The sequence below is a fragment of the Henckelia pumila genome, chromosome 3 (assembly GCF_033568475.1).
Source record: "Henckelia pumila isolate YLH828 chromosome 3, ASM3356847v2, whole genome shotgun sequence".
NCBI classification, from domain to species: domain Eukaryota; kingdom Viridiplantae; phylum Streptophyta; class Magnoliopsida; order Lamiales; family Gesneriaceae; genus Henckelia; species Henckelia pumila.
This window is the reverse complement of record NC_133122.1, coordinates 87,617,880-87,632,543: the sequence shown is the minus strand read 5'-3', so window position 1 is coordinate 87,632,543 and position 14,664 is coordinate 87,617,880. Positions and strand designations below refer to the sequence as shown.

The 14,664-nt window shown below is 32.8% G+C and overlaps 1 protein-coding gene and 1 long non-coding RNA gene across 7 annotated transcripts; both read right to left on the bottom strand.

Moving 5' to 3' along the window:
• Window positions 1–1,073: 1,073 nt before the first annotated feature.
• On the bottom strand, window positions 1,074–2,936 carry LOC140886311 (uncharacterized). The gene is made up of 4 exons (XR_012151512.1): window positions 2,731–2,936; window positions 2,469–2,504; window positions 2,217–2,286; window positions 1,074–1,151 (listed from the first exon to the last, which is right to left on the bottom strand). It is a non-coding gene; the product is annotated as an uncharacterized lncRNA (long non-coding RNA).
• A 3,006-nt stretch (window positions 2,937–5,942) lies between these two features.
• Window positions 5,943–12,851, bottom strand: LOC140892878 (COP1-interacting protein 7-like). 6 transcript variants are annotated; one of them, XM_073301913.1, is made up of 12 exons: window positions 12,690–12,851; window positions 12,512–12,561; window positions 12,338–12,404; window positions 12,039–12,108; window positions 11,731–11,862; window positions 11,055–11,259; window positions 9,431–9,456; window positions 9,059–9,175; window positions 8,889–8,961; window positions 8,579–8,630; window positions 8,397–8,476; window positions 7,184–7,486 (listed from the first exon to the last, which is right to left on the bottom strand). In XM_073301913.1, exons 5-7 carry the CDS (start codon window positions 11,802–11,804, stop codon window positions 9,439–9,441), a joined length of 297 nt encoding a protein of 98 aa, XP_073158014.1. In that variant the 5' UTR covers window positions 11,805–11,862; window positions 12,039–12,108; window positions 12,338–12,404; window positions 12,512–12,561; window positions 12,690–12,851; the 3' UTR covers window positions 7,184–7,486; window positions 8,397–8,476; window positions 8,579–8,630; window positions 8,889–8,961; window positions 9,059–9,175; window positions 9,431–9,438. The 6 variants fall into 6 exon arrangements, 5 of the variants coding, with proteins under 5 accessions (XP_073158011.1, XP_073158014.1, XP_073158013.1 ...); XM_073301912.1 differs by having other exon boundaries at window positions 9,069–9,175; XM_073301910.1 differs by lacking the exons at window positions 7,184–7,486; window positions 9,059–9,175 and adding an exon at window positions 5,943–5,961.
• Between the last annotated feature and the right edge of the window lie 1,813 nt (window positions 12,852–14,664).

Sequence of the window (14,664 nt, the reverse complement as noted above, 5' to 3'; positions counted from 1 at the left end):
AAAAAACAAAGATAGTGGAAGAAGATGATGGTAGATAAAGATAGTGAGGTTGAATCGTTTTTGTCTATTTCACCCAACCACAATGGAAAGACAAAGACATTTTTTAGGATATAAATGTAATATTAGAATGGTGTCATCATTTGCATACCAAAACAATTTTTAAAAGGCAAAGAAGTATTATAATATAGTAAAGATTATTATTATTATTATTATTATTATTATTATTATTATTATTTTTATTTTTATATACAACCCAAAAAAATTAATTAATTTGAGGGGGAATATTAACCTTCTATTTTACTGTTGTGTTCTGTGTTGATTTTAAAATGGGAAGTAATATTTAATGGAAGGAATAGAAAGACGCGTGGCCTCTTTTTTCTTTCTTTTCTCCTTCCTAACTATTCCTTCAAGGTTCTTGAAACTTTAGGTTATATTTGCATTTATAGATTTTAATCATGAGTTTCAATTATAATTTTATTGTTTACAATGGAATACTATATAAAATTTTAAATCAACACATCACTTATTTCACTACAATAAAAACGCAAAAAAACAACGGATAAAGATGTTAAAAACCGTTGTAACTGATGGTGTTGTTAAAAGTATGCCTCTACGACAACAGATAAAATCCGTTGTCGTTTCTCTCAAAGACAACGGATTTTATTCGTTATTGTTGAGAGAAACAACAACGAACTTTATCCATTGTTGTAGGCACGAATCCGTTATCTTTGATGGAAACGACAACGGATTTTTAACAACATCATCAGTTACAATAGTTTTAGACCCCCTACGAAAACGAATTTTATCCCGTTGTCGTTTTTCATATAAAAAACAAAAAAAAAATAATAATATACAAATTCCAATATTATAAATAAACCAAAATTTAAAATTTCAAAAATAAAATTTAACATATAATTTTTTAGTATTACAAATCACTCGAAATTAAATTCTAATGCAATGCACACTATAAAAAAAATACAAAAAAGTTCAGAAACTAGGGACCAGAGGCGTGAACAAAGCATAGAAATGTATTTGAACTTAACACGCAAAACCCAAACACATTCAGGTCGGCCCTGTACTTCGCCCAACCCCTCATAAAACCAACCATCACCTCCAGAAGCTATCCATAATGCAACCCCTATATTCAGGTCCTGAAAAAATAATTAATAACACATACTTTAGAGGGTGTTTGGGAGAGCTTAAAAGCTCTTGCAAACAGCTTATAAGTTGTTTTAGAGCTTTTAAGCTCTCAAATTTTGTTTGGCAAAATTTTTTAAAAACAGCTTATAAGCTGTCAAAATAAGCTGTTTGACATCTTATAAGCTGTTTTTAAAAAAGTAAGGGAGGAGGTACTTTTTTCAAAAAGATCTTATTTTAATATTCTATCTCTCTAAAATATCCTTGAATATTTTCATAAATCTCTATCATATCCTCCACCCATTAAATATTAAATATTATTTTTAAAAAATTACAAATCACATAAATTTTTCTAAAATAAAATTTTAAAATAATTTTATTTTTTTAATATATGTTTATTCTAAAACTATTTTCGTATGTGTATAACTCAAAATTTTATGTTCATAGAATTATACCTTTTTTGGTAATTTTGACAATAAAAAGATCTTATAATACCAAACATATCAACATCTTAAAGTTGTTTAAAATAAGTTTACCCAAACACTTTAACAGCTTATTTTTAAAATAAGTTCTAACAGCTTATAAGCTCGTAAAACAGCTTTTAAGCACTAGGAGCTTATAAGCTCTTTTTAATAAGCTTAGCAATCATGAAAAAATATTTTTTTCTTGATTTCATCCTTCTACTTGATCTAATCACGATGATAGGTACTGACAAGCTAGATTCATAAGACATTTAATTCCAGCGTATAGGCCTGCATTTTCGAAGTCACGACATATATAAATAGAAATATGGATATGTCATATGAGAATAACAGAAAACGAAAATTTAAAAATTAACTGATACTTAATTAACAGATTCTGAAATGCGAAATAAAACCATTTCACAGATACATCCAATGAGCTCCTGAGTAATCCTAACTCCCGAGTAATCCTTACAAGCTCACATGAACATAAAATAATGAAGGATTCATGATGTACTGTTTTTAAACTATGCAATGACCAACAAGAAGATAAACAAAAAAGTTGGCATAAGCTTTAAAACAGAACAAAAACGTAAACAGAGTAAGTTAGTACTATACCAGCTGCATAATTCAAGAATTTCATTTCTTGCTCACGATCTAGCTTGTCTAGTCTGGATTCTTTCTCTTTCTGCCAAAATAAGGAATTAAAGCAACAGTACCCACAAGTATATATTTCAAACTAAAAAATTGAGATAATTGCAGATATATATATATATAAATCAAAAGCAGCATGAAACAAAAGAAAAACTTGCGGGGATCAGGAGAGGGAGAGGACCATGACAGAAACAAAATCAAACGCGGACAACTTACTGATTTGCCGTATGAAACAGGAAGTCTAAACCAAACCTACAAACATATCATAGTAAAAGCATATCAAGGACGAACAAAATCAAGAAGCTACATATTTTTTGTTTCATCTTCTCCGATCCGTAAATCATTTAGCAAATTGCTCTGCCAAACAAGAAAATCGGATCTCAAGGGCTCGTACGGCCTCAATATAATCTGATACGAAACAAAAAAGAATAAACAAACAATACAATTGTAGCAAAACTCTGTAACGTTCCTCGCTCACCTTTCCATGGTTATATTTAGTTTTGCCTCCAATGAGATGGGACCAAGAAATGATATATTGGAGTCTGGACAACTGAGAGCTTGATATGGTTATCTGTTTTGAGCCGAGTGAAAATTTTTCTTGGGTATGAAAATGGTTCTTCTTGTATCAGCGAGGCACCTTCAGGAAGTCTTGGAGGTAAGAAGAAACCTTGTATTGAAAGCGACAGTGATTATGATGTTGATGACTGTATGTCTTCTATTTCATCTAAAGTCCATTGGAGGAATAAATCTGCACGGGTTCCTAGTGAGACTCCTGTTCATTTTACTTCTCAACCTGTCAACAATGTATAGATAAGGTTGAAAAATCCCGTAGAAGAAAATGCCCGAATTTGAGCGCTGCTATACTGGTGACGAGTGTGATCCCAGAAAATGATTCACTGCTATTCCGAATGCGTTTCAAATTATACTTTCAGCGGATGAACTTGAAATCCATCGGGTTGCACATAAACAGTTTGAGGTGTTGTCACAAGGTGTTGACAACACCTACAATAACATCTTGAGTAATTTGCAGCGGAATATAATTAAAGCGTAACTAAAATATACAAGCAACCAAATAAATAGACTCAAATGATTTAAATAAAATAGAGTAAGGAGTTAAAAAATCTTGATGCCAAAACTTGTATAGACGAAACACTCTTCAATCAATGATCTTCAATAGTTCTTCAAGCGTCAAGTAACCTTCGCCGATTTTAGGTTTTCCAAAATCTTCAATCCTTCTGTCAATATACGTATATGAAACTCTAGGAAATCTCACGGTTTCACTTTATCAATCTATCTTCCTTGTGTACGCCTATCTCAAATAAATAGACAAAGAATCCTTCTTCAATATGCATGTTTTCTTGTAGGCGTAGGATTCCTTTTATTTGATCATATCAAATCTACACAAATAAAAAAAGATAAATATTAGATATGATATGATAAATATTCTAATCAGCTTATCAATATCGCAAATAGAAAATAAAGATTACTTCATGTCCAAGAAAGACAAAAGATATTAAATAAATTTTTTTTAGAATTTAGATATTTTAACGAATAAAATATTCCTTTCAATCTTTCCTTTTTTGCCTTTCTGGACAAAACACACTTACATCACAAACATCAACTAAACTCCCCCTTAATCAAAACTCCCCCAGAATAGATTCTCCCCCTAAGTATATCCAGAGGTGTTGTCGCGAGATGTTGGCAACATCTAGCTATGACATCTTAAATCAGAAACTATAAGAGGGGGTACAAAAACAGCAGTGATAGAGGAGGTGTTGGCAGCACCTGCCACAACACCTGCGGCATCAGCTGACTCAGACCATGGAAGGTCTATTTTTCTATTTTCTTTGAGCAATGCAGGTGCGATCTTTAGCAACTCTCCTGGATCAATAAGAGCTTCATCATCATACTTCTCAATCTCTTGAGATAGCAGCATACACTACAAGAAAAAAGTCAAACCACAACGCTTTTTTCGCGTTGTTGTTGTCCCAAAAAAAGCGTTGTCGTAGACAGTGTTGTAAAAGACCGCGGTCAAAGACAACGCGGAAAAGCATTGTGGTATTTAGAAAAGACAATGCTTTAAAAGCGTTGTGGTATTCGAAAAGACAACGCTTAAAAAGCGTTGTGGTATTTGAAAAAGACAACGCTTAAAAGCGTTGTAGATTGAGTAAAAGACAACGCTGAAAAAGCGTTGTTGTTTCTAGAAATTACAACGCGTAAAAAGCGTTGTAAATTGAAGCTAGGACAACGCTTTTTAAGTGTTAAAAAGTGTTGTGCTTTCTAGAGATGACTTAAAAAAAGTGTTGTGCTTCGTTGTTAATTTGGGTGAAAAAACGTTGTCGTTAAAAACGTTGTTTTCGACTTTTTATTGCAAATTTAAATGTCTATATAAATAATATCATTAAAATATATGAAAGTGAAAAGTTATGGGGCGAAATATTCTCATAAAAAAGTACAAGATATGTACCCAAAGGCCAAATCACACTAAAACACATTTCATACTGAATATCTTGGTAATATTTGTGCCATAACATGTGGACTGTGTGCCAATTCTAACAATGCAGTCTCTTTGAATGAATACAAAACAAGTGACTACAGAATGAACCGTTGATGAGGCCCAAGGGAATGCCCACCACAGTTAGCGACGATCTCCGCCACCAGTAAGAACCAGACTTCTGAAATACGACATTAGATAACACAGGTTAAAATGAAAAGTAAACTTAAACACATATTTGGCAATCTTGTAAAAAAACAAATATTTTACAGTGTCGATGCGAATATGAATAATAACATAAAACAAATATGAATAGATTAAAATGAAAAGTAAACTTAAACACATATTTATCAGTAAAAAAACATGAACTACGAATTACAAAATTATTACTAAGAGATTGGAATTATCAAATGAACTACGAATTACGAAATTATCAATAAGCGATTGGAATTATCAAAACATCCATTTAAACACATATTTACCTGAAATGGATATAAATTATATGACCTTTCTTTTGAAGTGCAGAATAGCGTAGCTATAATTATAACTGTAAATCAGAAAATTAATAGTTACGATCAACACTTTCAAAAAAGAGGCTGCATTTGCCTCGTTACCTTCTCTGCATTGACCTGTTGAAAGTAAAAAACAGATGTCAAGTCAAAACAATTGTGAAATATCCAACACAATAAATTGAATGTAAAATAAGTACCAAATTATTTCCTTACCAAGGCTTATCTTCCATCATAATCTCCCAGCTCGAATCAGACTTTTTAGTTGATTCAGATCATAGAAATAAACTTTTCTTTCTTTGTTTTTTGAAACACATTAAAAAGAGATCAAACACCATCAAAAATCCCCAAAAATAAGAATCATCAATAAAAAAACAACATGAACCTTCTAATAATACATCAGTACCAGAGCGTAATAAAAGAGCAAGCGAACAGCCAAGTACCTCGACCATTTTTGACTCAAAACACATTTCAACCACTTCCAACAAATACAACTCCTCATTTAAATTTCTCGACCAGTTTTGACTCAAAACATATTTCTTGCATAATAGCATCGACTACCACACCCCAAGGAGTGAGGTATGAGACATCAACGAATATATCAAACCAATCATTCAGACAACATATACGATTAACGAAGGCATTACCTGCATCTTATCGAAATAGGCATGTCGATGTAGTTCAATATATTGCCAGGCCCCAATATCTGAAAAGAACGGATATCATACTTGCATAGTTCATTGTAAGAAATCTTGTCACAACTTCCATTACAAAACAAAAAACAAAAAAGAATGTAAACAAGTCCAATCCAAAATTCTTTAGAATTGTGAAAATGAAATGTTTTCCCTTTACATGGACCAACAAGGCTTCTCATACCCGTCACTTTGGATTTTGAGTTTTGAAATTTATCCCATCATCAATCCATTCAAGGACTCACTCTCCTTAAAGTTTTGAGATGGATATTTATTTTTAATTTCAAGAATCACGAGGTAGAATAATAACCTAGCAAAGAAACAATGACTTTCAGCACATGGCATGTTAGATTATTAAAAAGACAGTGCTATCAAAGAGTATTCTTTGCCATGATATATGCTTTATGTTTAATTTATGGCTGACTAAATTACTGTTTGTAATTTATACTTGAGTTTTGAGTGTATTTAGCCTAACTTACTTGAGTTTGATTTTACATGCGATCAGGTCAAATTTAAAGGAGACAGCGGAGTGCGGACAACTATGTAGCTTAGGTTGAGATGTACTGCCCTATGATTATATCTGTGACAGGAGCTTTTTGAGAGATATTTCTATATAAGATTGTGTTGTCAAATATATATATGTGACAAATAGTACATATTTTTGGTTTTACTTGTCAATGCATAGGTATCATATTGATGCATTTTATTTTTGGAAAAAAGTCTTCCAAGTTTCTAGACCTGAATTAGGTAAACTAAATTGCATTTTTCACACAACAATTATTATAATTGCATGTTATTGTCAGTGAGCCCGACACAAGGTGCCTAAGAATCATATTTGAATACCTAATAAAGTAAAAAAATCAAGATTTTTTTATCTAATTTAAGCAAGTCAATATTAAAGGCCATTCGAAAATCTCATAACAATAATAAGACACTACAAGAAAAAAGCTCAACAACAACGGTTAAAAACCGTTGTTGTAGGTAGTTTAAAACTGTTGTTAAAGGCTGTGTTGTTAAAGGGGGTGCCCAAAGACAACGGTTAAAAACTGTTGTCTTTGAGGCAAAGACAACGGTTTTACAACAGTGAAAAAACGTTGTCTTTTCCTTCAAAGACAACGGTTTTTAACTGTTGTTTTTTAGCGTGTAATAGGACATTCAACAACAGTTTTAAACTACATACGACAACGGTTAAAAACCGTTGTCTTTTTTCAAATAAAAAACAAAAAAAAATTAAAATTTAATATACAAATATTCAATATTATAAATCAATCCAAATTTAAAATTTCAAAAATAAAATTTAATATACAATTTTTTAGTATTACAAATCACTCGAATTCGAATCGTAATTCAATACACACTAGAAAATAGAACTATGAACTAATCTTAATAAACTTGAAACCCTCTTTTCAGCATAGATTAGCATCCATCTTGAGCTAGCTAGTACTGATTTCACAACTGCACATTCTTGACCTGATATTTTCGTAGACGCAGCAACAATCTCTTTTTCTTTAATATGTATATCCAAACTGTAAATTAATTCTTCAAACAAAAAAATCTATAAACATAATTCATTTAATAAATCAAATAAAACACTAATTATCAACAAATAGTATTGTATTATGTATATAAAATCTTTTTAAGTAAATGTTAATAATGGATGTCGACTTTCCACTACATAAATAATCAGTATATTAAAATAGGTCTCAAAGATCAAATAAAGAGTTCATTTAAATTTCAATTAAAAACCCATAAATCCTATGAGTTGATGAAAAACAAGGTTGGAACGAGCTAAAATCACCTCAAATCAAAGCTAACACAGGCTGGACAAAAAAGTATTAAACTTAAATAATTTCTTAGACTCATAAAAGTTAAACAAATTCATAGTCAATTAAATGTTGGCATTTGGAGTTTTCATCATCTCCCTTTCCACTTCCCTAACTTTTTACACTTCTATGGTTAAGGTTCTAATGTTGCCCGTCGATGTAAGAGTTACTGCACTCACTAAGCTATGCCATTCAACCAAAGTTTAAAAGTTAATTAGCAAGAAAAATACTCGTCTACAGTTTTATTTTTAGCTCATTCATGGGATTTTCAAAGCAAGCTTCCACATGTCTTAACAAACAAGAACTAAAGCAGGTGTTGACATCCTTTTGAAGTAATTTCTAAAGCAAACAAATAACCAAAAATTACTTGGATGTCAAATTAAACATATGAAAGTAAATGATCCATACAAATATGTATACTTGATTAACGAGTCTAGCAGTGGAAAAATTAAAATATTAGATCTCTGTTTAGGTCAAGCTATGGCCAGTGAATCAGGCAAGAGAAAAAAAATGATCCAGCCAAAGAAGGACGCAGGGGGTGATAAAAATTAGATATGAACGCCTGGTTTTGACATCTACTTTTTCATTACAGGACAACACAGAATACTTAATATGCTTGTCCATACCTTGAATGAGCTGATTCATCGCAGCAAATCTTTAAGAATTCAACCACACAATTGGGATTCGGGTCAAGAAAGAAAGCCACCTAATCATATCATAAGCAACAGAATAATTAAAATTATATCGATAATATAAAACAATTAAATACAACAGGAGAAAAATTAAACAGAGTAGTGATTCGAGTCACCATCCCGTGTTTGTCCAGCTCGAACAATTGCTCCATCTTCAATGTCATAGCCCTGCATAAGTGCCAGAAAGAGCGAATAAGATTTAAAATTTGCAAATTATTTCAGAATATATAATTCATCGAATCCAGTTCCAAGAACCGTACTAAAGCTTCCAATATATATCACCATAACATCGGAACACCCAAATATCGAATATAAAACTCTAAAAATCGAAACACCCCCTTTCATATTAAGCTGAATTTTTGTCCGATAAATGATAATGTGCTCTCTTGTTTTCAATGGTGGATTCAGAGGGCAATCGAATTTTACTTTGGATGGCGGCTTCGAGAGTGGACTCGGTGAGCAATCTACCACCAGCCTCGAACTCTTCCGATGATTCAACCTACAACAATATTCCAATTAATACATCAATATGGTGCAATAAATGCGACAATAACTAATTTAAATCAAGGCCAACAAATCCCATTTCTGGGCAGTACCTATATATACCTAAAAAAAACCGCTTGAAACACGGATAAGAAGCTGAAAATGATCTCAAATATTGTCACTAGAACAAGGTTCAGTTTCAATTATTTTGTCACTAGAGTGAGTCTTCCCTGCGCAAGATGATGGACTAGGTTCAGTGGCTTCATAATTTCTGTTTTTTGGTCAATTCCATATGCATCATATGTAAATAAAGTTTAACAAGATATCACAATCACCAATATGCATATATTAGGAAAATAATCGACAGATAAAACAGATAATCATATTATGGTGCTGGCATAAAAGAAAAGGAGCAAATAGATCCCACACTATGCTAGTGATCCGAATAATTAGGTGAAATACAAGATTAGGAAGAAAAATCAAACCTTCGTAGTTAATTCCAGCACAAGATCTGTACAAAATGACAAGCAGAAAGTATTTATCAAAATGAGCACTAAAACTCAACTCAAATTCCTAAATTTACAACACTAAATGTTTAAATTCAGATAATATTTCAAATGGAAACAGATCATTACAAATCAAGGGCTTATTGTGGAATCTGGTTCATCCATTGTAACTGCGGCTGAGGTGTCTGCTCTGGTGCAGGAAAATTACTCGATGTGGGAGAAAAATTTAGAGATTTAAGGCATACCAATTATCCCAGAAAAGTACAAAATAATATTTTCTTTTTAATTAGAAACAAATTTAGTTAAAATAACATAAACCTTCTTTCCAAAAAAAAAAACATAAACCTTATTTCATTGTTTGATCTAGTTATCGGTCAATTCACGTTCTGAATCCATCAGTTTGTACTTTCTTTTCAATTTTAGTCATTTGTAAGAGCATGACATTCGATGCGTCATCAGTGTTACGTCATCAGTGTCACGTCAACATTCTAATGAAAAAAAGATTACAATTGAAACAAATTAATACTGTATTTAAAATAGTGGACTATAAGAGTGTGGATTGACCGATAACATAAACACAAAAAAAAACAAACAAACAAACAAACAAACATGCAAGTTCCATGGTCAAAATATAAACGTTTTTCTTTCAAAACAATTTAATATGAAATCATATATTGTAATTTTTATCACAAGGCAGGTATTTTTTAATCCTTAATGCCATAACATTGAAAAGCTTGTGCGTATAGTGTAGTATAGCTAGCATGCATATGAGCGTTGACTAATAAGATACCTAAAGATTTCCTTTTGATGTATTCTAATTGTTTAACTGAGTGGGAAAAGAGAGAAAGAGAAAGGTCTTTCTTCTTCCTAGCTCTCACGGTCTAGCTAGGGTTTTCTTGTTCATATCTTCAATGAATTGAAGGGTAGATGATATATACATAAACGGGTTCTTGATTTTTTGTTTCGGGGAGGGATCGAAATGGATCTGATATATATATCGTTTGCTTGTCTCTATTGATGATGAAGTGAAGGCCAGGCCATTCTTTTTCTCTGCAAGTGAAACAGAATTTGGACAAGGAAATTGACCATAAAGCTCTACATGATACATTTTCTTCATTTGGGAACATTCTGTCGTGCAAAATAGTAACAAATGCGTCTGGTCATTCCATGGGCTATGGTTTTGTGCAATATGCAAGTGATGAATCTGCCCAGAAAGCTATTGAGAAGCTTAATGGCATGCTGTTGAATGGAAAGCAAGTCTATGTTGGACCCTTCCTTCGTAAGCAAGAAAGAGAGATGTCAGTTGACAAGACAGTATTCACCAATGTGTTTGTGAAAAATCTTTCTGAATCAACAACTGAAGAAGGAAGGGTCCAAAATAATATGATATATTTGATCACAATGTTCTCATAAAATGTTCCACATATATAAATCAAGAATCAAAATATATAAATCTAGAAAAAGAAACAATGATTTGAGTAATAATAAATATTTAAGAGATTGAGAGATAGGACGATAGCCATCTTAAACTAAGCATTAACAGAAAAAAAAACATCCAATCAAGAATTCAAACAAACAAAAATAAACAAATTGTAAAAAGTACCTTTACTTCCATCTGAAACTGGAGTGGAAGCCAAATCAGATAGAGATTCAGACAAGCTAGTGGAAATACCATTGCCGTGAATATTTTCACCTGCAGAAAAATTCCAGGAGCTCCCATGTATGAAAACTCAGTTGCATATTCATCCATCCATTGGTCATCTGAATGCTTCTGCTTATATAGCTCCTTAAAATCAAGGCATGCTCCTCTATATAAAGAAATTTTTTGATAATAAAGACAATAATTTGTTAAAAAATCTGCCTAAAACAATATAAGACCATGCCAATTAAAAATAGCTCAATAATATTACTATTCAAGAAATCATTCTCATTGAGGAAAATATATGAAAGATTAAAGAAATCAGTATCCTAGCCTATCATTTAGATTCTTATATTTGGGTTAGACTACCAGGTCACTGACACGTGAACTTTGTTCCACAATGTAAATCATGCAGAGAAACAAAACATATTAGTGGAACAAGCGATATAATTAATGAAAACAATTATTAATAAAGATTACAAAAACTAAGCATTATTTTTCCATCTACAAAGAATTTGAAATGGAAAGACCAGAATAAAAACATGAATATTGTAATCAAATAAGGAAGTTTTGAAGCACATCCCTTAGTGCACGTGCGTGTGCGCACACACACACAAAAGGAAGATCAACAAAAGCTCACCTCAAACGTGTGGCTCCAAATGTGTCTGCAAAGAAAACGTGGTCATCGAAGGCGAACCCTACCCACTGATCCATTTACTCGAAGCTAGCTCTAGCTAAGTTGTTTACTCGTTTCAAATCCATTCTAGAAAGTCTGGCATATTTTTTTCAAGTGATTTTGCATCAAATGACAAGTAGAAAGTGTGTAAATCAGTGACTATAACAATACACAAGTTTCGTACAAAAATTAGAATAAAATGATGATTTCAAGAGTGATAACCACTCATGCATAAATAAAGATCATTAAGTTTCCCATTAAAGTCACTCAACTGAAGAACATGAATTCTGGGAAAGCCTTCAGCTTCCTCTCTTTCTTTCTGAGTGTTATAACACCAATCCCCTGCACCGTGAATTTTGACTTAAAAACCGGAACAACTTATAAGATCAATGGCATAGTACACAACACAAAAATTACTATTTATAAGATCAATTGACATTCTTTAAAGTCGCAATACTGTCCTAGACAAAACTAAATGTAGAATAGCAAATAAGATGACTATTTAAAAGCTGACAAATAAATACTGAAGAGGACCATAGAAAAAAATAGATTAACGAGTCCAGGAACTTACTGCAGGGCTAGACCTTGATTTTCTGGCATACTCTGAAGCTTCTTCAGCACTTCTACCTTAGGACTAGCTGATTTCAGAAGAAACTTTAAATTTAAGAAAGAACGACGCAAGGTCTGACCTCGTGAAGCTTTTGTTTTCTTTCCATAACCATAGATGTTCAGAAATATTTCTCACCCGGATCCGAGACCATAGATTCTTTCAACTGGGATAGCGACTCCAGCAAGCTCTCGAAGCAAAGAACAACGATCCAAAAAAAATTTATACGCGAATCGTGGATATGGAATGGAGAGATGAGTCAACGAGACACCAAAATAAAGAACCTATCGGAAAAGAGAGGATTAAAGGTTTTTACCAACTTTGAGAGGGTGGAGTTCCAGGGCTGAGAGCTGCGAATCCAATTCGGTGGCCGGAGGAATGTTGTATTCGGGCTGTTTTTGCTCACCGATTCGCGATCGATCGACGATTAGGGCGTTGGAGCTGTGTTGGGTCGAAGGGATGACGGGTTGGGGCTAGGGATTTCCAGATTGGGTTTTTTGTGTTCTCTCCTCTTAAGCGTATATGTATATGTATTAATTAATTAATTAATTAAATAATTAAAAAAAAGAAGATAAAAAACCGTGTATGTATATGTATTAAAAAAAAGAGAAAAGATGATGTCAAAAAAAATAAAATAAAAGACCACAGTTTTTAAAACCGTTGTCGTAGACCCCAAAAACACGCTAATAGACAACATTTAATTAAAACCTTTGTCGTAGGTCATAAAAACACGCTCATAGACAACAGTCTATAAAAACCGTTGTCGTAGGCCCAAAATAAACGCTAATAGACAACGGTTTTAAAAAACTGTTGTCTTATGCCCCCAAAAGACAACGTTTTATAATAAACTGTTGTCATTTTTAATGAGAAAACGCCCAAAGACAACGATTTTGATTAAAACCGTTGTTATTGAGTGGAAGACAACGGTTTTGGCATAAAACCGTTGTCGATTGAGTGTTGTTGATTAGCATTTTTCTTGTAGTGAGATTAACATGATGAGAAAATAATAACCAAAATCTTCTGACATTGTAGCAGCAATAACATGGCACATACCCAGAGAACATGCGAGAGCCATGCCTATCATGCTCCACAGTCTCCACTGTAGAAAAAAAGATGTAAACGATTAACATCAAACTGCAAAATAGTGTATTCTCGAAGAAAACATTTTTTAACACGTTCACTTGACATCGGGGTTTGTCCATCAACTTAATGACTAAAATGCGCAACATAGTTTTCCCACCAATCCTCAATCATGAAATGATAACAAATTCCTGTTAGGAAAAGCATATATGCATCTCGGGTGGAAGATAATCCCGAGTTCCATACATATATAGTCCGACTGCGATTGAATATGTGCACGGACCAACCAACGTCTGCAATTTTGAGCTCACCCTAACACACCAAAGAGAGTGAGGAAATGCAGCAACACTTTCAGAAAAAATAGAGAAGAAAACAAACAAAAACCAAAAATTACCAGTGCTCAACCAAAATATTCTCTGGTTTAATGTCTCGATGAATCACATGTTTTCCATGACAGTATATTAGAGCATGAGCTAATGATGCAACATACTGTTCAATGCGTCCACAATAAACATATGAAAACCATCACATCTCTTCAGATAATAGCTAGAATGTGCACTAACAAAACTGACAGCAAAAGAAATCAGATCTCCAAGAATTAACTAAACATTTTCTGTGGCATCGGTACCACTAGTTTAACATGAAAATCAAATCTTCCTGAATCCAGTTAGTTTATTTGTAAGGTCGAGCGATTCAAAAAAAAAGTTACAGGATACTTTTCATGGCATTCTACTGTCAAGAAAATGAATGGTATGGTGATTACGTAACACACATTTTGCAGGAACTCCATTTTATTCTTCAGAGTTCTTGATACTTCACCCGATTCTCCAACAGAACCTTGGAGCTTTACAAGCACAAAAACATAAAATGTGTTGTGAAGATAACTCAAAGGTCTATCAAATAATATGGTGGTAACCGATTGCTGATCGACAAAAAGAGATACTTTCTAAGTAGTTTCACATATTATAAACATTCAAGAGATAGATAAGATACCTTTCATTTTCTTGACTGCTAGTGCCTTTATTGTCAGATATCTTCTCGACTTCTGAATATTGCATCTGGTAGAAACACTAGATGACATGAAACTCCAGACCTAAACATTTGTTCCTCAAGAATATTTGTACAAAGCATACCTTAATTTCAGCCGGAGCAACCTCTTCTTTGGCTTCAGTTGAAACGATATACACCTCTTCTTTGTTCACCCACCTTTT

What these genes read in the sequence shown, in the direction of transcription:
- LOC140892878 (XM_073301910.1), bottom strand. Translation starts at nt 11,804, where the DNA reads ATGGATCAGTGGGTAGGGTTCGCCTTCGATGACCACGTTTTCTTTGCA. An exon ending in TTTGGAGCCACACGTTTGAG is followed by an intron (nt 11,260 to 11,730) that starts GTGAGCTTTTGT and finishes TTCTTTATATAG; the next exon opens with AGGAGCATGCCTTGATTTTA.